The following is a 27983-nucleotide window of genomic DNA, read 5'->3' as shown; positions in this document are numbered from 1 at the left end:
GAGGTTTGAGCAAATTATTATTAATACCTATTTAATATACAGGAGAGTTCGGTTTGCTAGGCTGCAGCAGTATCGTCTATACAGTATATATTCCGTCATCCGTATACTTTGATATTTTCTTTGCTTCATGTTCAAGCCTTATGAGGGTCCCTTGTCACGATGGTCGTCAGATGGTGTGGTAGGGTTGATGACGGGGTGGGGGGCAGGCAGGGAAGGAGTGAGTCGGAGCAGCGAAGGTGAAGGCGTACGAGGAGGTGGCGTGCTGCAGAGTATCTGCAATATAGTCCTTCTTTCCAGCGGCTGCGTTCCAAAATAATTTGGCTCCTCCCCGTCACTCAGATCGGACACGCCCCACACACCGAAGTCACGCACCGAAATCCCTTTGCACCCCGCGTGTGCATCGGCCGCGTCAAGTCGTTCTCCGCTATACCGCGGTACATTTTACAATCGCGTACAGCGTACGTCTGCTCTCTATCCCCGCTAACATGTCATAATGCCCACTATTTGATACTGGCTTTCGTTTGTTTACATCGTCGCGCCACCTCCGCCGCCGACGTCTGCACAGCGGATGACGCGCCGAACAAAAGGTAAGCGCATAATCAAAACGCTATGAATATTATGATAATAATATATTAATATGTCTATTCCTAATATATATATAAGTATATAACACAAACCACATATTATTATATTTGTATACCAATGTGCGCGTGTGTGTAGTGTCAGTGTGGTTAAAGGCATAGAATATAATGTAGAAAATGAGACAAAATGCTTAGGTTTATGTGTAGAGATGTAGGCTATAGTATATAGGTTAGGCCAGACTTAACTCAACCTGGGGGTCGCGATCCCCTTTTCGAACAAAATGTACCCTTCTCTTTTCGGCCAATAATATCGGTCCCTTTTTGGCCAGTAGTTTTTTTTATTAACATTATTATCTATAACTATGTAAAAAATAATAAAATAAAACGATTGGCAATAAACTGTTATAAAATATTAAATTAATCGAATAAAAATTAATTTAGTCTTACAATACCAATAAACTATGCATTTATGAATATGTTGAGAGTTATGGTTTCCTAATACAATAGTTGAATAAAAATTAATGTAATCTTATAATACCTACATAATAATAATTTTGATAAAAAAATATGCGTTCATTAAAAGTTAAGTAATTACAGCATTTTTTAAATTTTTTGTCATAAGAATAGTCCGATATAAAATCATTGCAAAACATTTTGATACTACACTATAACTGATTGGGTCGTGTTTTATATTATATCAAACAACTTACAAGGAATAATAGGTACTGGTTAGGTAACCTATCGTTATTTCCAAAAAATCAACTATGAACAAAATTAAATTACATTGAAGAGTGCAAACTATAAAAAAAGTAAAATTTTTCAAACAAAAATTAATCGTTAATATATGCAACTATAAGCTAATAATATGTAAAACTATAGGTACTGGCCGAAAAGGGTAGGGTACGTTTTGGCCAAAAACAGTGACGCCCAAAATATAAGACCCCGTTTTAAAAAATTAACATTTTAGTTACCAATAGGTTCTAAGGATTTATTAAGTGTGGTAATGGGGGGGGGGGGGTGTCCATTAATCATATTAAGCACGTGTAAGTGTAAGGGAAATAAAAAAATAATATAATATACCTACGTTAGGACCTAGATTATTAATTGAAAAATTTTGGACTAAGGTTCTTATTTTATATTGTTAATAATTAAAATAAAATAAAAATAATATGAAGGTAATAATAATAAATAGTTACATATACACATAAGTCATGTTCTTAATAGTTGTTGATGTTGGAGGGTGTGGGTTTTTGAATTTTTGAACCCCAAATTCTGTAAATTGCTTTTTAAATGTTTATGAAAATATTATTTTTTTAGTTTATTTATTTTAATCATGACTTGTTGTATTAATCTGCATAATTGGTATGATATTAGCAGTGGCTTATAGTGTTTTCCACCACACCGCACTATTGCACCAAGGTAGAACTGGTACAGTTTACTGATAATCGTCCCAACACGGACTGGTGCAAATGTAGATGAAACATAAAATCTATACTTATTACTGATATATAAAGATAATAAAATATTTAATGGGTATTGCAGTACTTATCATGATAATGATAATGCGCACGAGCTCCAAGAGCTAGGTGAAACATAAAAAAGTCCACTCGGTGCACATTAATCTTGCAGATGGAACATAAATATATGTACTGGTGCAGTCAGTGCAGTGTGGTGAAAAACGCTATTAGTTATGAGAGGAATGATGGGGATAGATCTGCCAAAGCCATTATTTAAAAATGTTAAATGCATTGAGTTATACTTGATATATGATTATAAGATTATAAAATTACCTAAATTATTTATAAATTATAATCATGGATATAATCCACCACATCCTTATCTATATAGGCTCTCAAATTATATCTATCTCCGATCATAGTATCATACATATCAAATAAATGATATATCCTCCTCTCCCCAGAACAAAATCATGACTATACCACTGTTTTAGTGCTTACTGCTTAGTCTGTTGATATAAAATATAAAATCTATTTAACGATATTACAATAGTAATGAACGATTTAGTCAAATCAGCCTAACCTAATAAATACTTCCTATATTATAATAAAGTATTACATAATTTTATGTATTACGTAAGATAATTCATTCTACATACATTTTAAGGTATATTAGGATAATATAGATATAGGTACAATAAATTTGAATATTGTAATAATTGTCTATCCAACCTGGAAACCTATATAATTTACAGTTTTAAAGAATGCATTAAAATGTGTTAAATAAAATTAGATACCTAATAGCTGTAACTGAAGTGTAATAAATAGGGATGGAATATTAACACCAAAAAATCACTAAAAATGTTCTGAAAAAAAAAATGCGAAAATGCGTTGATAAAATTATTTATTGCATTGTAAACATTATATTATCGTTTTATTTATTTAACATAATAATAAAATAGATACCTATTCATTCAGTTTCATTAAAATTTAATTTATAACTATATCTGTTATGATTCTCGTTAGTAGGATAATGGACTTCTTTAAACAAAAAACTTATGACCTATAGTCAAATAGGCACATGACGACTGATCGTACTTAGGTAATAAAGAAAAAATTTCTGTATTCACACGATAAAAATGCACATTTGATCTATAATTGGTAAATATTTAAGAGTTACAATAAATAAATTATGGAAAATTTTCTACAAATTTAAAAATGCCCTAAAAATTAATTTAAATTAAGTATAGAAAAACTTATTTGTGAATGTGACAAATCGACATTAAGAATGTTTGGGCGTTTGTCAACATTTCTACCGCATATATACGTAATAAATAAATATAATAAATAGTAAATTATATATTTATATATAATATATAATTTATAATGTGTGGACATTGGAAATATATACTGAACGTGGGCAAGCTCAAATAAAAAGACATGCAAATATACCATATGCCAATTCTATTGAGTATTAATATATTTTGTTAATGAGCAAGTCATGCTGGAAAGTGGGCTTGAATTTATGAATTTACTTGTTTACCTAGAATATGACATAAACACTAATCAGTAATATTGTAGTAACGGTCAATGTTTAATATTTAGATTTTACATGACTGTACTACAATTATTACATTGAAAAGTGAGACAATATATCATCAAAATAATACTGAACCCAACAATTTATTTTGAAATTAATTATTGAGTGCAACTTGAATTTTAAAAATTTTTATTTACAAACTTTTCAAAGACTTAATAAAATATGTCAATCATAGTAAGAAGGGTAACTCATCATCTATATATGGACTATATAGTCTATCGTGGAATTAATCAAGTCACATATGAAATGCACAAAGGGTAGACATCTGAATTAAAGGATTACATGGGGAGATCGCTGCACGTGTATATCGTATGCTGCACGTGTGTTCAAACATAGTTGAATACATTTTCTATTACGATGACGATGATCATTAATATAATAAAATATTTTATCAATATTGTCAGCTCGAACCAAAAGCATCACATACAAATTCTAAACTATGATGTATCAAATGTTCAATTGGGGCCTCACTTTATAGAATTTTTTATTTTTCTAACAATAGTCTTATTCAAGTGAAGGTGCCCACTGTGATATTATGCTCTTCATACCAAGGACATACCTAAAATATTTATTATGATTAAAAAAATGTAAGTAACTAGACTTACTTACTCGTCTTTACTAAGTTTTTGGAAATTTACTTAACTGAAGATATTATTTATTAGTTATTACTGTTGTATATTTATATATCAGTATTTTTGTACGTTTTTCAAAGGAATCGAGATGAAGACAGCTTTAGACGTAGTCAAAATGAAAATGGAACCAATTTACGGAGACGATCCGTTAGAACCGCCGGGAGTGTCTACCGTGTGTGCTAAATGTGAGTGCACAATTGCAGATAGGTATATTATGCGTGTATCCGGTCGATCTTATCACGAACGGTGCCTTAAATGCACCACATGTGGGTTGAAGCTAGATCGGTCCTGTTTTGTGTGGAACGCAAAATTATACTGCCGTCAGGATTACGACAAGTGAGTAGAAAATAAAAAAAGACTTCGGTGCTTTAAAAAAAAAAATAAAAAAATCGATTTTCGGAGTAAATAGTGTTGTTAATCATAAATATTGATTTTTAAAAACTATAACACATTCAGAACTGTATTTATCGATACTAGGTCCTAGGTATCCTTACTAAAAAAATATTGAGATATGTAATTAAACATAATTATAAAGATTTAAAATGTAAATAATAATAATAATTCGAAAATAATAATTTAATAATAAAATCTCTGAAAATAAAACCCTAGTCCTGCAAATAAAATAAAATTTCAAATGTCAAGAGCACAGGATAATTTTAAATGTAGTGTCTATAATTCCAACTTATTTTTTAATCTCTTAAATAAAACAAGTAATAGTACTTAACTAATTTGAAAAAAAAAATGATTGATTTAATATTTGCTTAGGTATATAGCTAGGCTGAAGAAAATATTATCAAACTAAATATTTATAGAAAATTATTTTCTGAAATTATTTTCGCTTTAAGTTTTAAAAAGACAAATACCAAAGTATCAAACAACATCAGGTATAAATCAAAACAGTGGATTTAAAAATGTTAATTTTATAATTATTATTTACTACTGTATAATATACCTATGTGCTATGTGTTAAAATGTTAATCTAAATTTTATGTTTATTATTTTAAATGCGTTAGAAACTAATGAACAAATCTCTATATTTTATTCAAAGTCCAACCTAGTTGTTGGCACTCCTATTTTACGAACAGTCCCGAAAACTTAGTAAACTAGGTCACTGGTCCGTTCTGAACCTTATTGTAGTTCATTCTTGATCAGACCATATATCTGGATTACTATATTTTATCATAATGATGATAATATAATAATATACATGTATATGCGTATATTACATGATGTGTATTGCGCTGTATAACCTAACCTTACGTCCGATAGTATAGGGCAAACACTTGCGACAGTTTGGCACAAATCGATGGACTTCAACCAGCGTGCGTACTATCACCAGAGGGCAGGAGCTGGTGAATACACTCCCTCGCCCGCTAACCATCGCACACCAACTGCATTTTGCCTAAATTATTGTTTTGTTATTTTTTTTCATTTGAAAAATACGTTTGTATAATATTATCTACATATATTATATACGTCATATTAAAAAAAAAATCGCTTTAGTTCTGCCCGCTTTGTGCGGCCCGCTCAAATATGATACTAGGTAGTATATATAATAATTATATATAACATCCGGCTCACCGGCTCGATCATATATATATTACAAATACAACACGTAAATAATAATATCCATCACGGCTTTTCACTGCACTAGTGCACTGTAAAATTCATCTTATATAGATACTATTATACTCTGGGATTTTAAATTTCAAACATAAATCTAACCTAACCTATTTATATACAACTCTTAAATGTTGATTACGATTGCGATGATATAATTCTGTATTGTGCCGGTATTATAGCTTTTGTTCATGCAGAACATTGCTACGTCAAAAACTTTACAGATATAAAAATTACTGGGGCCTATAATATATGGCATTGAAGGAATAACTTAAGAACGAATAGGAAAACATTAACGCATTGGAAATTCAATGTCGTGTTTAATAAGATTATTAAAAAAAAATATCTATTGCTGAATTCAAGCGACAGCTTCTTATAATTTTGCATCCAGTGATAATATATAGCCTATAAGCGTCGAAAATCAAATTATTTTTAAATTCGCATTCCTAATGATTTTAAAATATTATGTTTTTCAGTTGACAATAGTATAGTACTGTTTTTGGTTGTCGTTAGTCGTTTGGTATAATATAATAATAATTTGTGTTATCTGTTAAGGATAGTTTAACAAAAATACCTGGAAAATTCAATGGATAAAAAATTTGGGCTAATTTAACATGTTGGAAGTGATGTTGAGTAATTGTACTCGTTGAATGTTTTAAAAAATAAAATTTAAACGACAAAATGTCAGAAATCCTGTTTCGATGTGGTCGTAATAACAACATTTAGAAAAATAATAAAGAGCAGAAAGTATAATAGAAAAGTACAAGAATTACAAAATTAGGTCAACCAAAAAATAAATGATCTGTGCTTTAATACTTTTCCTCTTTCGATATATAAAATATATTATCGTTGGAAATAAAACTATCTATCGACCTTTTCAAAAGTAAACGACAATATATAGACATAATATGTCCCATGGTAACCCTGAGTGATGCGATCCAGTGGGAGTTACCCGTTTCCGCCAAAATAATATTGGCCGTTTCCGCCATAGCCCGTTTCCGCCAAAAACGAAAAAGGTACGATTCCCGTTTCCGCCAAAAGTAATTTTTAAGCAATATATATGTTGTGGTATATATAAAATAAAATGGTAATGTAAAATGTAGGTATAATACCTAGCAATGACATTTGTAAATAATTGCGAAATTGCAAGTAAGTTAACCTACCCGAAAATAACAAGAATCAAATTGAATTTGGCTTGGCCAGACGAGTTGGGGGTGGCTCGACGTGCATCATATATCCGCGACCGCCTGCACTAAACCGCCGCCGGATATATAATGTGCGCGTAATATTAGCCGGTAATAATTATATATTATCATATAATTATCGATTACGCGGTGGCATAATATTATAATATTATTAATGTATTTTGCATTTAACACACACGAATTATAAAGAATAATCGTAATAACCGTGACGGGGATCCGGCAGAAACGGTTCCTCCTGTTCGCCACTATAATTTTATTACTATTATATATATACGTCGTATATAAACCCATCATAAAACGACGACTACGACGCGTCACCGTGTCATGTGCCGGTGGTTTAATATTATGTGCGATTGATTCGCAGGCGCGAAGGACCCGAAATCGCGCACGCACACGCCGCCGATGATGTCGTTAAGGGCGTTAGGTCGGCACGACGTTTATGGCTAGCGCGTGGCGTCGGCGTGGTCGGCTTCCGGGTGGGCCTCGTGGCGCTACTAATACCTCGTCGCCGCATCGTCGTCGCCACCGCCGCCGTCCCAGATCGCGTTTATTAAATTTACGACCGCGCTGACTTCATTTACGTCGTCGTCGTCGTTGCAACTATATACGCCACCGCAGATGACGGCGACGGCGACGACGACGGGGTGACGATGTGTATTAATTATATATACGGTTTTATTTTGTATATATATAAATAAAACAGCGCAGCGCGGATGTGGTCGCCGGGTCACAAAATAATACGACTAAATTTATATTATACATTACCCCCACACGCACACCCCTCGCGATAATAGACTGTCACGCCCACGGATTTGGATGTAGCCGCGGTCGAAAATAATATCACCTCATGTTTCGCGATAAAATATTATGTTATATCATTATGTTAACCGTCTCGTCTGTAGGACTGGATGACAAAACGTGAGAGATGAGACACGAATAATTGCCGCAGCCCGAGAAAAATTTGCCCCGAAAATTAAAAAAAATTTTATAATCTGTGTTGTAAAACCATTACTAAAGAGTAATCGAATAATCGGTTATAATACACAGCCCTCCCCCCCCCCCCCCCCCCATATCATATTTTTGGCCCTGGTACAAAACTAAATTTGGGCTCTGGACATTTTTCTAATATATGTATATAATTGAAGTGATATTTGAAACTCTGGGTCTCAGTACCACGGTTCCTTCTGACCCTCTCCCCTTGTGGGCCCCTGATAATACATGTTAAGTTGTAGGTATTTCTATATCTTAGAAAATATTAAAATCAATTTCGTTTAAAACTTATATATATATATATATATATATATATACATTCTACATGAACCCGTACTAAAAAATATCATCTACTTATGGATAACGGGCAGATGGGCGACGTATATTAAGTACAAAAGCTTGCTTCACAGGAAGAGCTATCAACTCTCACAGACGCCTCATAGTAATATTCCGATAATTGTGTTTTTTTTTAAATTTTTGTGGAAGATGAATATATTATGCAGGTCAGATTGGATTCTGAATGAAAAAAAAAACCTATTTTATGTTTTATATTATTTACTCTATCTTCGGACGATGCAATAAATATCTATGTATCAAGATGTTTAGAGTATTTTGAATTTTATTTTGCTGGCGATATTTAAAGTTAATTAAAAACTTAGAATCCAATAATGCCTGATAAATTTTACTTCTTCCCCCAAAAAATAAGGCAAGATCAAACTGTCTTACCTACGAGTAAGGTATGATTGTATTTTTTTTATAGTTAAAATAAATTTATTTTATTTTTCAGCACAGCTATTATTTCCACAATGCAACGTAATTAGAAATTGACAGAATTTTCGCCCCTTAAAAAAAAGAAGACTCTGTTAGCCTTAATAATTTCAATTTTGAAGTAGATACAAAAGGTTGGTTTTTATTTGAAAAAGAATTTAAAAATCTGAAGTTTAAAAATGTTAAAAATCAAAAACATAACTGTAACTTATAATAGTTATAACTTTATCGTTATCTAATATCTATAACGAAAAATACATAAATAATTTTTGCATCATTATTATATATATGTATAATGTATATAAGATATAACATAATAGTATTATGTATTATTATTTACTATAATAGCAGCAGGTATAATAAATACGTATTCAATCCATGAGTATATTTTTTATTTGAAATTGTTCTGAAGCGTATGGAATGTATTGGTTTTACAATTATGCGTTTTATTTTTAGTTAGTTTCATTTGTTTGGAAATCAGCCAAACACTCGAAACATTTAACTGTATTCAAACAGGAATCTAAATTCTACTGCAAAATTAGTAATTACTGAAGCATCATTCTATATGTTTCAAATCATACACTCCACGTATCCACAAAGGCTTGTATGTGATGCTATTAGTTCAAAATGCCATCAAAACCTAGACCCACTCACATTAATACAACTACCGTATAACTCTCTTATTACTGAAAATTGTAGGCTAACTATCCAAGCTGAAACCGATGAATATTAAAATGTAATAATGTCTTTACCTATTAGTTAAATGAATCAAACTATAACTACTCCATTATAAAGTTTCATCGTCATCGAAGTATTGCGACCATTAATATAATATGTTGTTAATAATTAATGTACTTTTATGAGTGTTCAAAGTCGTAATTACTAATAAAACTTAGATTTATATATTAATAGAAAATCTTAAAATATGGATGTTAAGTTAATATTTAATATTACTATTTTCTTCTCATTTAATATCTGATATATCAGAACAATTTTGGCACACAACTTATTATCCTTTTCTGTTAACACCTTTTTGTAAGGAACACTCAAAAAGTTCCACGTATGTGCATTGTGCACATTATGTTTGAAGTAAGGACTACAAAAATAAATGTTTCACATATCCTTTGGGGGAGAATCCTGGTAGAGGAGGGGGCTTAATACTACATTTTCATTTAATTAAGTAAACGACCTCACAAACATATTTTATTGATTAACATTTAAAAAAACATATATTATATTATTATTGTGTTTTCTTATATATTATTATAATTGCCATAAAAATTTACTATTGTAACTATTAATATCTATATATAAGTCTTAATAATATATATGAATATAATTACTTATATATATATATAATTGCATTTCATAATGGAAATTTATTATTTACTCATATATTTTTTTGTAGATAATTATTAAAACAATTTTTTATAAACAAATTCAAAATCCAAATCACGTGTGGGCTTTTAAACCTGGTACTAATAATTCCTAGTGTCCCCTTGTGCACCTGCCATAATTTTAGTCATTAAAATTATCATTTATTATTTAAAAAATATTTTTTCGCTATTAAAACAATGAATTTGTTTGACTTAATAGTTGCACTTACAAAAAACTAACAGCTCCGCTACATTTATTGTAATATTCTGGCATTCAGAGAAACAAAAATAAATCATTGCATTTTTTAACGGAAAACATCATCATTCTTGAATGTCTACGCGTCATGAAATATGACTTAAAACTTTTTACATGTTTGTTCAATTCGCTTGCTCATTTTGGTAATGTTTCGAACGTTTTCATAGGTTGTTGTAATACTCTATGTCATTAAATGGATGGTGTTTATATTTTCGGTCATTAATCATATTTTGAATATACTCTAAAACGTATCTACCTGTAATACATACTTTAGATATGTATTCTATACACAATATAATAACGGAAGTATATTAAAATAATTGAAATGAATATTTTTGAAAATATTTTATTATTCTTTCGACATATTATGTATACATTTTATGATTTTAATTTATGGAAGAATGAGTTGAAAATTTGCAATACCTATCTATACGTAGAAATCTTATAGTGGTTGCATACTCGCATGCATGCGCCTTAATTTATAATTGATGATGAATGATGATAATATTATGTACTAATTAACTGATTTTTATACGAATAGAAATGGATCTTATTATACACACTATTACACACATCTTAAATTTTATAAATTTAGTTAACTATAGTTACGTATTTTAAATCAAAATTGTGCCTATACATTTTTTTATAATATACATTATTATGCTATGTGTATAGATAATTACATAATTAATTCTGATTACGTGCACTTGAATTATTGTTGAATTAGTGGTTTCTGGTTTCACCTACTAATTTTTAGGCTGAGAGTAAAAATTTAAAAACAATACAATTTACTGTAACTTTATTTTATTTGGTATGAAGATTAATTAAAAAATATATTGTTTATGTTAAACACAAAACTCTTCCATTTATAGTGGCTGACTTTCTTGTGTACAATTCCATAACGTTAATTTGTATCTTTTTTTAATATAGGTGTTTGGTGTTTAGGGTTTAGGTATAATTGTATACTTACGTAAAATTATTGTTTCAACGTAAGATATGATTTATGATCTATATTTCAAACAATGTATTGTAAAATATTTGTTTAAAACTTAGATTTAGGAATTTTAGTTAACAGATCAATGGGTCGAATATTTAGATCCCTAACCAATCGGCCAGTTTGTCTGCCGTCTCGTTAACGTCAATCCAAAAACGATCAATTACGCAATTACACGCTGTAATTCCATGAATTGCGTTTCGATGACGTAGCACTACCATAATATATATATATATATATATATACCTACATACAGTGTCCGCGAACGCCCCCGTCAACCCTCCTTGCGGGAAACACGTGTTTTTTCAATCCCTATAAATAGTTAGGGAGCGATAAAAATGTATATATAAATATATGAATGGATTCCCGCAATCGAAGTCACGTTCTCCTCCCTCTCTGTCGTCACAATACATTCGGCTACCGCAGAACTCATTGTTTTTCATTTTTTTTTTTTTTTTTTTTTTTATTATTTTACTATCGAACGATATATGCGTAGGGGGAATAAAGTAAGGAAAAAATGTATACACACATATACGGTGGTGATATATATATTTTATGCTAATAAACGGCTGACAGGGAATAGCTAGCGAGCATTTATAATCATTGAATTGCCATTAGAGGAAGACAGAGAGGTACAGTCGCGCGCGTATTACGTAGAACCATACGCGGAGGGTATATGTGCGCATAAATAATATACTGTATTGAGATTCGTATGAATTTCACCCCTTTTTTGACGTAACGCGAATTAATAAATACGACCTTTCGACGTCTAGGGTGCTGTATGAATTTCATTAAACACGTTTACATTGGCCACTGTTTGTACTATATACTATACTATGTATACATATAGGTGTATCTATACATGATAATATATTATAACTGCAGCAAATATTTTTTTTTCAAAATTAATTTTACACGGAAAACAGAAAAATGTGCCGTAATATACAATGATGTATAATAGAGTTAAATAATAATATTGATAATTACTAACATTCAATAATATATATAAAATATTATATAAAATGGTGGAAGTAGGCACCTATATGAAGTTTGTTTGAAAATCATATTTTGTTTATTATTCACGTAATGTATGTTTTTGTTTAATACCCATAAATTGTAATATGTATAGCTAGAAAAATATATTTTGTTGTTATTTAGTTTGTCTATAGGTATTAAAAAACAATATACATATATGTATATTTTAAAATATAATCTACAATATACATATATAATAATATATTTATTTTTGATTCATCGTAAAATCAGTATTTTTTTGACATACATAAATTGCTACATTTATTAGTTTACATGTTTATTAGGTAGTTGTAAATTTGTAAAATATTATACATATACATTTTAATTGATCAGAATATTGGACCTAAACTATTCAGGATTCATGGTTAGAAATATAATGTAACAACGGATCATCCTTTCAAAAATGAGAATGAAATCTTAAAAATGTATTTATAGGTCGCGATATAATTAAATTAAGCAGATCACGTTAGTTATAAATTCATAAGTCATTTCCAGTTTCCTATTGATTTGGTTTTGAACAATTTTGCAGGAAGTTGACAATATTTATCATATAGGTAAATATTTGCTTGATTTAACTTTAGAAGCTTTTATATTTTTGTGCTCCCTATCCAAATATTAAATTACAGTATAAATTCGGTTATCTAAATTAATTGGATCGCACTTAGTTTTGAAATGTAAAAATTTAGATAAAGGAAAAAAGGTCTTTTAACATACAATTATATAAAATATTATATATTATTATGTATTAGGTATTTATTATTATATCAGAATTACCTACATTTTATATTTATTAATATATAACCTTAAATGTTAAAATTCGGATAACAGGTGTTCTGTACGCTAATATCGTAGTTCGGTAATCGAGGTCCTATTTTTATTATAGTCATGAATTTCCTAGGAAATTACAAAATTAAAAAATTTATAATATATATAAATAAATATAATAATTTATCTGTGAGTGTGGGGTGGTTTAACCTAACTGTCAATATAAAAAAAACATGCTGCGTTGATAGTTTTTCTTTTCTTTTATTTTTATTTTATTGGCGGGCACAGTTTGTGGCTAAAAGTTTTCGGTCTCTTTTCTTTACGGTCTTAAAAAGGGAGGAGCCGTTTGTTTCGGTGATAAAATCATAAAGAAAAAATAGAAATATAACACACACACTCACACACACCCACGTATAGGTTTGAGTGTGCAAATAAATCGTTTTTATTTTATTCTTGAATTTTGCGGTAACACGTGCACGCATACGTCTTACGTCACCGAAAAAAAGAAGTAGGGGGTGAGCAGGTGCAGATATTAGACGGTCACAGCGATTTGTGCCCTCAGATCGGAGGGGAAAAAAGAGGGATGACAGTATAGAACTTGTTTGTAACATATTGTCCTTCTCTCTCCATGGGTCGCCCCCACCGTTACCGTAACAACCGTGAAAACGTCACGTCGTATAAATATAATGCAAGTGTCGTCGAGCGGATGAAGGGGGAGGGATCCGTGATGATGCGATGTATAAAAACAATATGTTGCACCGACTATACTTTTGACTGCTTTTTGGGACCCCTTCCACCGATATATGTACACACATATATATAAATACGTCTATTAGGCGGTTTGTTTTTATAGCTCTACAGCCCCGCTAGTCCTATGTATTCGTTCGCGCGTGTATATGTGTATAGGTACATATTTGTATTTATATGCAATATGTAGTATGTATATTTTATACTTGGTATATGTTTGTAGCTCTCTGCAAAGCCTATCAAACGACATAACTTTTATGTATACATACACACATGCGGTACACATGCTTTTATATATATATATATATGTTTGTGTGCGTGTGTGTGTGTGTGTGTGTGTGTGTGTGCAGTATACGTACACACACACATATAATTATGATAAGCCTAAAGCAGCTTGAGGTTAAACAAATAGGAAATGTGTGTGCAGTAAAAAATAATAGTTTGGGAAATGAAATTTCGGTATATTATATATATATGCTACATTACTGGAAAATATACATATATTGCTATATGTATTTTGTAGATGAAATATAGAACAATGTTTGGCAAACATAGGTACCTACCCATTGTTGATATACCTATTGATAAATTGTGTTATTAAAACTTTAGAAAAAATATCTCAAGTATCAGTGCCTTTTTTCGATACAAATTTCTTGAATTCAACCAAATTTATTTTATGCCTGCATGTATTTATGCATTATTCTGCAATCGTTTATTTATTAATTATTTCTATCATTAGTTATCAATGTTATCATTATCTATTTATATGTAATAATTAAATGTTACGGGCAAAGTATACAATTTGGACATCTTATAAAATACAATGCCCGGGCATTTTATACATTGTCTGGACATTTTATATAATTCCCTTCGTATATTGGGCAAGATAGATAACGGATGAGATGATTTAATAAATAATGACATGTATTTATATTATTAGAAAATATAATAAGTTTTTTAGATTTTATTATCACTTATTACCGCATGTACTGCTTCCGTGACATTTTGATATAAATTTACATATAATATAATTTATAAATCAGTAAATATAGTTATTATTTTTTTTTCCGGCGCTATGTCCGGGAGTAGTCATGAAGGCCTAGTTCGGACGCCTATTTGGCAAAATTTCTATTGGGGCACCCGTAGGTTTCTGCCATGCCCCGGAGTGGGGGATGGCGGCACTTGTTCTCCGGACACCGTGACTTGCCCGGAGAAAAATGTCACCCGATGGCGAGGATCGAACCCGGTCCGACTGAGCCACAGCCGACGCGGTGTTGCATTATTATAATGTGTATAAACACTGTTATTAGTTTATTACGTTTGTAATAATTTTATAAGCAAAGTTTTAAATGTTTTAATTTACATTGGACTATTCTGTTATTCTTTCAAAATATAATTATTAATTATTAATTTTGTTACGTAAATACAGATAGATTCTTTACATAATATGTATAAAGTAATTTCTTCAGCTCATTATACCATAATTTATGAAAACATGAAATTAGAATCAAACGTATTTATTATTTTTATACCCATTTAAAAAATAGATAAACAAAAAAGATATTCACGATTCTACCTAACTCGGCCACCTCGTCCCCCAAATATCCGGTTCCATTTCAAATCGAAATATAGTTATAATAGGTATATTATATCACGCATAGGTATAATATAGATAATATACGGACAATAGCGGACATCCCCATTGTAAAAATACCATAAGAACAGACAAACCAGTGACATATAATAATTTGACTTTATCTTAACTATGTTTTACGAATTTATCATATTTCATTAAATCATCTCATCCGTTATCTATATTACCCAATATACGAAGGGCATTGTATAAAATGTCCGGACAATGTATAAAACGCCCGGGCATTGCATAAAATGCCCAAATTGTATATATTGGCGGTAACATATACATATACGTATGTAAGAATTTACCCCGACTGATTCATTATCACCTATAAGGCTATAACCGTAATCATGAAGTTGTGAATATTATGTTCTTTGGTCAGTAGTTTTGTTTTATCATGTATAAAGACCTAATAAGAAAGATTTTTTCAAAATTCGCATTTTAACGAGATCCTCAAACAGAGATTTCGAGATTCACGGTGGAAATTTATTTTTTTAAACATTTATTAGACTAGTAATTAAATTTTTTGTGTATACCTACTATATTGGTTGCCGTTGGTTGAAAATTATAATATTGTCATAGTTGAAATCAGTATAGTACTTGTACAGAAACTATTGCCATCGGTCAATCTAGTAGATTAGGTACAAGCATGCATCAATCTTTGATTAAAGAAATTATATTTTTTTTTTTTTTTTTTTTATTTAAAATTAAGCCGCAACAACAAAGATTATTGGCTGAAGTTAAATTTAACATATGGTAATAAAAGGAGGGATATTTAATATTTATACAATTCAAGCTTGGGGTGTGAAGGTGTGTTTAGATTAGGTTATATAATTTAGATAATTTTAAAAAGGTAAATATCTTCTGAGTGTTGTCGGGGTCAGGACCAAGAGCTTCGTAGAGATTGTCAGCTAGTTTGAGGTTGACTCTAGCATCGTTGTGTTCACGGCAGAAGCATATGATGTGTTTGACTGAAGGTGTTTCGCCGCAAATTATATTTTAAAACCAAATGTATAGCTTTTATACTCAAAAACTACTCGATTGAATTTGACGAAAATCTCAGATACCTATTATTTTCAAATAAATCATAAAACAATCGCTCTCAATGCCCACTCATACCCGACATCTCACATAATAACTTATTCTATATGCAATATTTAATTTATTTAGTGTCATGCATTGAACTGATACCAAGAAATTCAAAAGTTTAACGGAAAATGATAATGTAAAAAAATAATCAACCATTTTGAGTATGTTCAGTATAAGTATGCTTGTTCAAAGATACGCAATATTATATTCTTTGTTTGAGAAGAACCCAGTTGTTTGTATTCTCGAACGCAAAATATTAAAATCATTTTAAAATAAATATAGCCATGAAGATATTATTAACTGTATAAAATCAAATGTTTTACTCGTTATTAAAAATATTGTACTTACTATCTTAAGGGGCTTATTGAATTTCGAAAACTTTATAACAAAAAAGGATCTATGTATTCATTTTCAAATAATATTAAACAAATCATAAATCAAACATCCAAAAATTTTTTTTTTATATACCAATGAGCTACCTATCTAAGTTCTAAATTAATTTAAACTACAATATTTTCTCCTTTAAAGGTTTATTAAAACCATATAATAAATGACCTTTTAAGGCTCTATACGTTAGCTAATAAAGATTTATTTTGGTTTTATTTATTGCGAAGTGATTTTTTTTTTTTTAAATTATGGACCAATAAAACAAACCGATGTTCATAGACATAGCCAAAACTTCTCAGTAGACAAACGTCAACAAAAGTCGAATAACTATATTCATTGTTATTATAAAATATAAATCATATTAATTTAATTTTCGTTCTAGGTGTGTATATCGTAGTTGTGGTAGTTGTGGTGATCATATTGCTGCTGGTGAATTGGTAATGCGAGCAGGCGAGTGCGTTTTTCATGAACAGTGTTTTGTCTGTGTAGTGTGCGGTATACGTCTATGCACTGGTGATCAGTACGTAATCAAGCATTCTCAGTTATTTTGTCGTCCAGATTATGAGAAAGAGGTGAACATGATGCGAGACGAAATCAATCGAAACACAGGTTTGTTAATTTTTTTTATTTCCCATTAAGTAGGAGTGCCGTATATAGGGGGGCTTGGAGGCTCCAGCCCCCTTCCCACGAGAATGATAATTTAGAGCCCCCCACGGTTCTCAAATTGTAAAACGCCCTAAAAATACTAATTTTATTCATAACAATTTAATTGACAAATGAGATAAAGTTTATTTCGAAATTAATAACAGAGAAAAAGTGTAGATTTTTGTAGAGAGCCCCCCTCCATAATATTTTCAAAACCTAGCACCTCTGTTATTATGAAAGACATTAGTTGAATGATTTGAAATTAAAAATTTTAATTATACCATAATCTTTGATAATCTATTCACGTTGTTTTTATTATACTATCAAAATAATGCTCTAAATAAAAACCTGTTCTTTGAATTACATAATTTTGACTTAATATTATTAACAAATAAAATTAGAATTAATTTTTTTATTTGGAATATTAAAATAGATAAAATACTAGGTCCTTATAGTCGAACACTATACTTTATGTAATGAATAAGGATCTTTCTGTACAAGAAATCACAATTTTTTGAAATTTATAGTTATAGGGTCTCTATAATGGCTTAAATGTTTCAAACCTCTTACTACATTTGTTTATATGAAATATGATTACAGGAGATTGGAGTTATAACCACGATGGTCGCCGTGGACCTAAGCGTCCCAGAACGATACTTACTACCCAACAACGACGGGCGTTCAAAACATCATTTGAACTAAGCCCAAAACCGTGTAGAAAAGTTAGAGAAAGTCTTGCGCACGATACAGGCTTAAGTGTTCGCATTGTCCAGGTTTGTCTTTACATGTGATAAAGTATCTACGTCAAATATAAAAATAAGAAACTGGGATAAATGTGATGTATGTATTAGACACTCGAATTTTTTACTCCCTCGTTCGCTGTGATTAATCGTTTGGAAACGGTGTTTGTATTTTGAATTAGTCATCATTAGGTCAAACAATCATAATATAATATATCTTATTTTCTTGATTTTTGATGAATTCGTACGTCTATCTATTATTAAGGTTAGCAAAACTTTAATTATGTGTAAATAAAGTGTAGAGGACAGAAAACCAAATACATTTAGAACTAATTTTGCGAAAAGAATCATTCACCTATCGTAATATAATATTACACTTGACTATTATTCATACATACATACATACATACATAGGCACATACCTAATATTAGAGTTTGTATAGGTTAGGTTATATTGAGTAGTTATTGGAAAATCGATTTGAATATATTTCAGTTATTTTTTTGTATTTTTGTTTCTATAAATGTTAGTTGTTTTGAAATATATAAGTACCATTTTTGTTATCAATAATATGTATTAAAATAGCATTACAAAATTCTACAAAATATATCACTATAGTTTTCTAAATTATACACACAGTGAAAATTTAAATTTCAAGATTAATGCAAGTATTTTATATGTTGTCAATTGTTCTTAAGAAATTACCCAAATTGTTCAGTTTTGAGTGCTAACTATCGTAAATAGAAAATATGAATTTAAATCTAACTTTTTAATCAAATAAATATAAGACAGTTTAAAAATAGTTATAAGTCATATAGGTACGTATTGTGTTTTACATTTTAATATTAATTATTTTTTTATTATTATTAATCCATATAATATTAATTTATCATTCGATTACCTATTGAATATTAGCAATTTATTTAACTAAATCTGTACCAACTAATTTTTTAGGTAGGTACCTACCTGCACAGTGCCTAAATTTCACAAACTTTGTTACTGCACACCTAATTCCAATTGTTAAATATTTTAAAATATAATAGACTTAATAGTTTTTAATTTGTTACTTCATGTTTCATATTTGTTACCTCGCAAAATTTTAGGCCCTGATACACCAGATGGAAAAATTAAATTGTGTTTCATGATGTGTCAAGAAAACTAAATTGATTTAGTTTAGTTTTGAATACGTTCAAGTATTTCAAAATCAATTATTTGTTTTTTAGGTTTGGTTTCAAAATCAAAGAGCAAAAATGAAAAAGATCCAAAAAAAAGCAAAACTTAATAGTAACAGTTTAGTCACCACATCAAATAATACTAATGGAAATAATAATTGTAGTGGAGCTGAAAGTGGTAATTCTTGTAGTTCGAGTGGACTACTTCAATCAGCTATAAAAGACGAGCAATATAGTAAGTTTCGTAATATTATATATTATTAACCTTTACACTAGTACCTGTTATGTTTATATATTTATAAGTACCTACCTATCTATAAATATTATAATAGTTAATTTATTAGACATCGACCTTATGGTCGAAATGTTGATTAAATACTGTGATAGTGACGCGTATACATGAACACATAATAATATCATGTGTGTTGTGTATTCTATGAGTTTTTCAAACACTTGAAATTTTAAATTTTCAAAATATCCCAAATGAAAATTCTAGGTATGTATGTGGAATTTAGTGCTGATGTTATTCCACTTTCCACTACTACCGTGAACTATAAGACAAGGGTCGTACGTGTTACCAAGGAAACCAAGATGCTCCACCCTCTGTCGATTTGCAGGCCGAAGAAACCTCCTACCCCAATCCCGTATTTATTTTCAACTATCAATTTATTGGTTTCCTTCATTTACTAACATATAAAAAATAAACCAAATTTTATCGTTCCAAGTTAGGTCACCACATGAATATTATCTACGAATATTATAATATATAATATTATTAATATTATCTCGTATATTATACTTGATAATTTTTCCCAAAATAAAATAATTGAAAACAATTATAAATTCGTCAAATATATATTTATAAAATAATACATCAATAATATCGATTAAAAGCAAATAACAAGTGTAAAAATTTTCAGTCATAAAGATTTATAATTTTTAGTTACCTAGATAATTTTAAAATGCTGCAGATGGTTTTTAAATTTAATTGCTCGGTTTATAGTTATAAATTTGAATGCATTTATAATGACGATAATTGTTTGTGTAACTAAATTGTATAAGGTTTCAATAATCTAAAACATTTATATTTTGAAAGTTGTAGGTAAACAGAGTGATATTAAATAAAATATTACGTATTATTAATAATATAATATAATATAATATAAGAACCATAGGCGTGCGCAGGGGGTATGCAGGGTATGCAGCTGCATACCCTGAAGCTCTTTGAAAATCGACACAAGAAAAAAACCTTTTATGCACAAGAAAAATAATTAGTACGTACCTATATTAAAATATTTATAATGATAAAAAATTATTTAAAAAAATGATAGAAATGATATCAGACTAACGGCAGTGACAACGTTTGATTCACGTATTAAAATCATAATAGGGCGATTGTTATGCTAACTTCCGTCTGACGTATACCTATGGCCGGGTGCTATTAGTAAATTGAAATATCTAGTTATTAATTATTATTTTATTAACTATCAAGTATTTGTGTAATACATACTTTTTATATTTTGTCATAGTATATGACGTTACAATATTTTTTTAATTAAACAGTAAGACTTTTCAACATTTGTGTATTGTGTAAGTGTTTTACATTCTTAAAATAACTTTTAGGGCACGCCAGTGGCAGTCTTTTGCATACCCTGAAAAAGAGGCCTGAGCACGCCTATGATTATTATTCTAACGTATAGATACATAATATGATGTATGATCATGAAAATGTATGTATCTAATCCTGTTGATTTATGCTCGCAGGTTCTTCAAATATAATTTGATCAGTAATTAAATGTACTGACATACAAACATCTTATCATGTAATTGACTGAAGCAAAACATGTTGTCGTTAGATTTTAATTCATGTTGCTTACGAGGCTTATATAAACATATTATGGCACGATGTATTTAATAGTTATCTAGGTCGTATAGTATAATAATCTTATCGAAAATATTAATGTGTACGCATATTTAAAAGTTAAAACTAAAATTAAATTAGGAAAATAGTACATGGCAAAAGACATAACAACGATAGATAAATTTGAAGTTACGAATTTGAAATTCCCATAAGAGTATAAAAATAGGATATCTAAAATTCGTAGTATGTATGTTTCTCATAGATTTAAAATAAAAATTACTTTTAAGTTTTAATAAATTTATGAATTTCGATCAAACTGCCTTGGTGTATTTTAGTAATTAAATGAATTTAAAAAATGATATAATTCTAAAAAAATAACTTACGGAACAATCGCATAAAATATATTTTTTAAAGTAAATTGTATTATTTTTGTTTAAGTGACTTTTTTCAATGTTTTTTACGCGTGTGACCACATTTAAATGGCCAATGCACTGGTCATAAATCATAATGAAGTATATATGATATATCTATATATTATCCACCCTTTCTTATTAAAGTTTCTACCCTATGTCCATGCGTGCGATATAGGTTAACCAAAAATGTGTAACAATAACCAAACCTGACCTATTTAATACATGTTGTTTAAATCACAGAATACCACTGTCCCTATGTTAGCCATCACGTCGGATTATCTGACAACATGAATGAGTACAAATGAAAAACTTGCTTACATAGGTAGATCGTGTTGTGCGAACCATGAAGACCGGAATCTAACTACCACGGGTCTACATCACTTCTTAACCTTAACCTTAATAAATTAGCACAATAATTTTGTTAAAAGGATCAGCCATCAGTATATTGTTTGTTTTCTCTCTCTAGCATGTACAACATAAACAAAACGCATTTTTTAAAAATATTTTAAGGTGTCTTGAAGTAAAATCACCTGTAACAAACATTATAGAGAATAATATTTATATTTTTGAGTTAATGATATTACCAATATCGACTAGTCTAATTGTATCAAAGCAATTAAATATCCATTTTAACAAACAAAATTTATTTTTAATTTTTAAAGTCAAATAACATTGATATTTAAAACCAATATGTCAAACGCTCAGTTTTGTAATAAGTGACTTTCCTCTAAAATTACTCAAAAATCACAAAAAAACAATTTTATGTGGATGTGTTTGATCTGTGTTGCACTTGAGTCTGAAAGAGAAAACAAATACTGCGCTGACAATATCCTTTTTAGCATTACTATCAGTCTGCAAAGCATGTATCACGTATTCACGTATCATGTATCACATCGTCAAATTCCATATTTTTGTTTTTGTTTATCGTGTATACATTTATAATAAATAGCTAGTTTTCATTTTTAATATTTACTACTTTGGTGACAAAATAAAAATCCATCCGTGGAATTAAAAAATATATATAATTATTAATTGCACAGAATGAATAATCCTCTTATTTAAATTCTACAAAATAATATATTTCCTAGGTATACTATGTTTACTATGTTTTATTATTTAAAATTGGAATTCATTTTTGGTACTTTTAAAAGACATATATATGCGATGTATGCACTTTTTTCATAAAATACTTAATTGTTTAGGTTCTGATGGTTGCGAGGACGGTGTATCAGGAAGGTTCGAAACGGCTCAACAACAAGAATCTCACCGGCAAACTCAGCTACAAATGCATAAGCCTTTTCACATACGACACCAATCACCTGCAATTGTAAAACAAGATTCCATGCCATCGTTTTTACAACAACAGCCTTTTGGTTTATTTGGTCAAGGTAAGTTTAATTATTTATGATATTGACAAATGCATTTTAAAATCAATTTGTAATTAGGGAATGTTGGCTTAAACTTTAAGTTTGTCATATTTGTTTAATTGAAATCAATTGAAATTATTTTGTCGATTACAAATTATTATTATAGTTAAAGGTACCTACTTAATCAATTTTATAACATACACTTCACCTTATAATTTACCAAACTAACTTAGTCTATAAATTTAAATAACATTTAAAACTCTTAAGAAAGTACATAATAACATAATATAATATGTTCTATATAAATAATTAATATTAATATTGGAGTTGTTGTACCACATAATTTACTTTCATTCTACATGCATTGATTCTAAAATATAAAATCAAACAATTACTAATAATGACTGATGAGTCATACGAATTTCAGATTAAAATAAATTGGGATTTATGGTTGTAAATGTTGAATGAACAAAAATAACATATAGGTAGTTAGTATATATTAATAATATTATATACGTTATATCCTTGTATATATTTATAACTATAATATAATTAATATAAATAAATGGTAGGTATTCTTCGACGAAAGTCATATCGACAATTCGGTCTTGGGGGTATATATTCGTTGCCCTGATGCTATATATATACAGTATACAGTATACACTTACTGAATTTCCCCTTCGGCTCTTTCAGTTTCAAATATAAAAGCCAAGACCAAGAAAGCATTTAGCTGAAGGGGAGTACGCGTATAGAGTAAAGGGAGAAAAAAAGAGAAAAGAAAAAGGGGGAAAAAAGGAAGAAACGACTTTCCCCTGAAGATTCTCCTCTCCCCAACATGCACTGGCGTCTTAAAGCTCCCGCGTTATTTGTAATGGTTCCCATACAAAACCCTTAACCCCACCCCACACTTCCCTATATAATGCCCGTCCTAGTCTGAAGAATTTAATATTAAACCCGCGCCCGCTGTGATCGAAGGCTATATACGAACAGGGGGGATAATCCCTCGTCCCCGCGCCACCGGTTTTATAGCTGTCAAAGGGATTTGTAGAGGGGGAAACGTAGCCCGTAGAAGGAGACGAGGGGTGATAGGGACCAATAAAGACGCGGGTGGGTGACACGCGTACACTCCCCGATGCTACCACACCCTCTCCATCCGACGTAGTCTCCGATCATTTTGCCAAGAGAAGAAAATAATAAACGCGCGTATTAACGCCCGCGGGGACTTCCTGCGGTGTGACCTCCACTCACACACACACACACACACACACACAGGCGTGCGCGCGCGTCACCTCGTTTCCTCGAAGTCTGCACGCCAATGATGAGTTCTAGCTTATACAAATAATATAGACGTAACAATGACGTTTGTTTATTTTCCTCAGCTGCAAGCCAGTGGCGTGGAATACGGGTTTTGTCATATTTTTTCCTAAATTATTATTGCCTTTAAACCGTTTTTATAGATAGGAATAAACTATAGGTATGATTTATGTTTCCAAATGTATATACGATGGGACATATAGTTAGTCTTTTAAAAGATAAATTTACACTATTTTACAGTATTAAATAATTTAAATATTTATAAATTGTGTCATTTATTGCATGAATTATATGAATTGAATAACTTAAATCCACAATTTTTACTCAAAAAATGCAAACATATTTATTTATTTTACCATTTTTCCAACAACCTTCCATGGTTTTATGAACTATTTAAAGATTGTAAAGACAACAAAGAAAATCATAAAGTTAAAGGTTAATTACTAAAATAGGATTATTCGTAACAAAATAGATACTTTAGAGTTCTTAATATTAGCTGATTTAATATATAGACTTTATTCTACTTCAAAATTATAGACGTTAATACGTTACACTCATAAATATATAAAACAAAATTTAACTATTATCTAATCTGCTTATTTTTATTTAATAATTTTGATAAACCAAAGTCTGTCTATTAAGCGTAGACTTGCAAATAGAATTTGAGTACGAAGATTTTTTTTTAAATACTTAAAACATCTTTAATCTTGTTAAATTAATTTAATTATTATTCAAAATTAAAGTATATGTATTATAAATTATTTATAATACTATTTGAGAAATATTTTCAAATTATTTTTTAGTACAATATTACGTATTTGAGTATATTCTGAAGCATTTTTTTTAATTACCTACACGTTCAAACAACGCGAATTAATAACAAATGTTTATAAACATTTAATGTTAGATAATAATAATAATGTAACCAAAATTAAATTCAAATTATTAAATTATTGACGTACCTAACTCTACACTGTCATAGATAAGTCATAACTAGTAAGTAATTAGTCGGTACTAATGTTGTATTATTAAACTATCCGAGTTGTATATAAACTAAATGTGATGTATCTATGTTGTGTAATATTGTTTGCCATTTGAGCACCTAGGTAGCTGTTATAAGTTTATAACATTTTATTAAATCCCCATTTATCGGACAACGTTCGCGTTGTTAGTGTTTTATTATATAAGACATTGGTGTTGAAAGGATATATATTTGTATTAGGTAGTATGTAAAACTTTAACTTTTAGTAATTAAAATTTAAAACTCAGATTTTGTTTTTGATAGGTACTAAGTTTTTGTTTTTAAAATAACTTAACTTTTTTTATGTTATACTGTATCAGACAATTATACCTGTAACCTTACAGTACCTTCCCCTATAGTTCCCCAGGCTAATGACCTCAGTTGTCGAAGCCCTAACCATAAAAAAAAAATTATACCTGTCTTGAATAACTTTTCATCAAGTTCTCCAATAATATTTGTGATGATCGATCAAATTTCATTGGCTGTTTGAAATGAAATATATTTGTTAGGTACCTATAGTGTTTGATTTCCTTGTGCTTTTAAATATTTGAGTACAGATCTTATTTCACTTTTTATATTTTCGGAAGAATTTTCATTTGCTGATTGATAATTACCTATATCTTTGGAAATAAATAATATCAAAATTAAACTTACCAATATTCTATTTAGACGTATAAAGCGTGCCGTATACTAAAAAGTTTCACCTTTCAAATATTTATTCTTATTAAATATTTGAATTTTATTATTATTTTTTACAGTAAAATGTTTATTATTATTTTTCACGGTTATTAAACGACAATAATTTATGAAAGACATAAATAATTATCAATAATTATACTGATAAATCGATAATTAAATCATTTCTCCAGTGTTTTGATTTTTTATGATATGAACCAAAAAAGGTTTGATACCAATCATGTTTTGCTATAATATTTTTTTTTCAGTATCTGTTACACAAACCACAATAATTTTACTTAGATACTTATTTTATTAAGTTGTATAAATATTTTTCAGTTTTACTTATTTATGTCGATAACCCCGACTCCTTAAACCTTAGCTAATCCTTCATCTGACTGACAGTATTGTTATTATAACTAACCAATAACCATCATGCATTTTATAGATAAAATTAAATGGGAAAAAAGTTAACCTTACTACTATTAACGATTGAGTTGATTACCTAACTCCCATAGTTGCATAGTCTTACAACTTTGCTAGTACCTGTCTATATTGTTATATTATTATACTTTAACTTCATAAATCATTTTTTTTTAGACTTGAACAACCGCCAAGAACCAAATTACATAACACCAGACATTATGTTACCTAAACACATTTATGGTGGTTTCGTATCACAGGAGACTGTTATCCGATGTGGTTCAAATCCTATTGATCGGTTGTACTCAATGCAAGCATCATATTTTTGTAACAATATATCTGATGACACTAGCTCATTACAGCTAGAAGAACACCAATCATAAACATTTATTGATAAATTATTACCTATTATTATTATTATTATTATTGATTATTATCATTGTTTTGTTCATAAAATTTGTTTTTTTATTTATTTTGAATGTGCTTAAGATTATGTTGACTTGTAACCGTGTTAATATGGCAAAATGATTTATTGTTATTTTATAGATTAAATAAAAAAAAATTATTACAATATCGAAACAATACAAAATTTATTATTCATCGTGTAAAAAAATAAATTTTATATAAATAAAACTGTAATAATATTTATTTATTATTATGTTTTTAGGTTGATCTATTCTCATTAAAACCAATTGTATAGCTTTTATGTTTTTTTTAGATATTTTACAAGCAATCGATTGAGTTTGGCATGAAAGCTTATAAAATTTAAACTATTGCTGATGTTCCAAAAGGTACGTAGCTAACCAACCTATCATCAAGCAACAAATCATTGTATAGCTGATTATGCCAACTACCAAGTCGTTATATATATAAATTAAAATCCTTTAGGTGTCTCGTTGAATTTACTAATGCGCCTTGATCATTTGTCTGAATTGAATAAATAATAACGAGTCAAAATGAATCTATATACATATACGACGTTCACACTCAAACAAGGATATGTCCAAATATTATCCTAAATAATGTACCAATTCCTACATTCAACACAGTAAGATAATCGAGTTAAATACCCGACAAAAGATGACTTGGAATAAACACCTTCGAACCAAAAGACTTAACTTAAATAATCGTAAATGCATATTATGCTATCAGAACTCTCTTATAATCAAAAATAAATGCTCCACTCTATGAAAACCAAGTTATTGATGTATCAAGC

At 29.5% G+C, this 27983-nt stretch overlaps 1 protein-coding gene across 1 annotated transcript; it reads left to right on the top strand.

The window, feature by feature from the left end:
• The first annotated feature begins 534 nt into the window (after positions 1-534).
• LOC107171902 (uncharacterized) lies at positions 535-27377 on the top strand. The gene is made up of 7 exons (XM_089219379.1): positions 535-587; positions 4351-4606; positions 17521-17747; positions 18384-18556; positions 19745-19928; positions 23170-23355; positions 26945-27377. The coding sequence occupies exons 1-7, from the start codon at positions 569-571 to the stop codon at positions 27148-27150; spliced, it is 1251 nt and encodes a 416-aa protein (XP_089075505.1). The 5' UTR covers positions 535-568; the 3' UTR covers positions 27151-27377.
• The last annotated feature ends 606 nt before the right edge of the window (positions 27378-27983 follow it).

Source organism: Diuraphis noxia, unplaced genomic scaffold (assembly GCF_037042655.1).
Source record: "Diuraphis noxia isolate RWA-SAM2 unplaced genomic scaffold, SU_Dnox_SAM2 contig0002, whole genome shotgun sequence".
Taxonomy (NCBI): domain Eukaryota; kingdom Metazoa; phylum Arthropoda; class Insecta; order Hemiptera; family Aphididae; genus Diuraphis; species Diuraphis noxia.
Note: the sequence above shows the minus strand (reverse complement) of the source record. Positions and strands in the feature narration are given on the sequence as shown.

What these genes read in the sequence shown, in the direction of transcription:
- LOC107171902 (XM_089219379.1), top strand. An exon ending in TAAGTGTTCGCATTGTCCAG is followed by an intron (nt 18,557 to 19,744) that starts GTTTGTCTTTAC and finishes TTTGTTTTTTAG; the next exon opens with GTTTGGTTTCAAAATCAAAG. An exon ending in TTTTGGTTTATTTGGTCAAG is followed by an intron (nt 23,356 to 26,944) that starts GTAAGTTTAATT and finishes ATTTTTTTTTAG; the next exon opens with ACTTGAACAACCGCCAAGAA.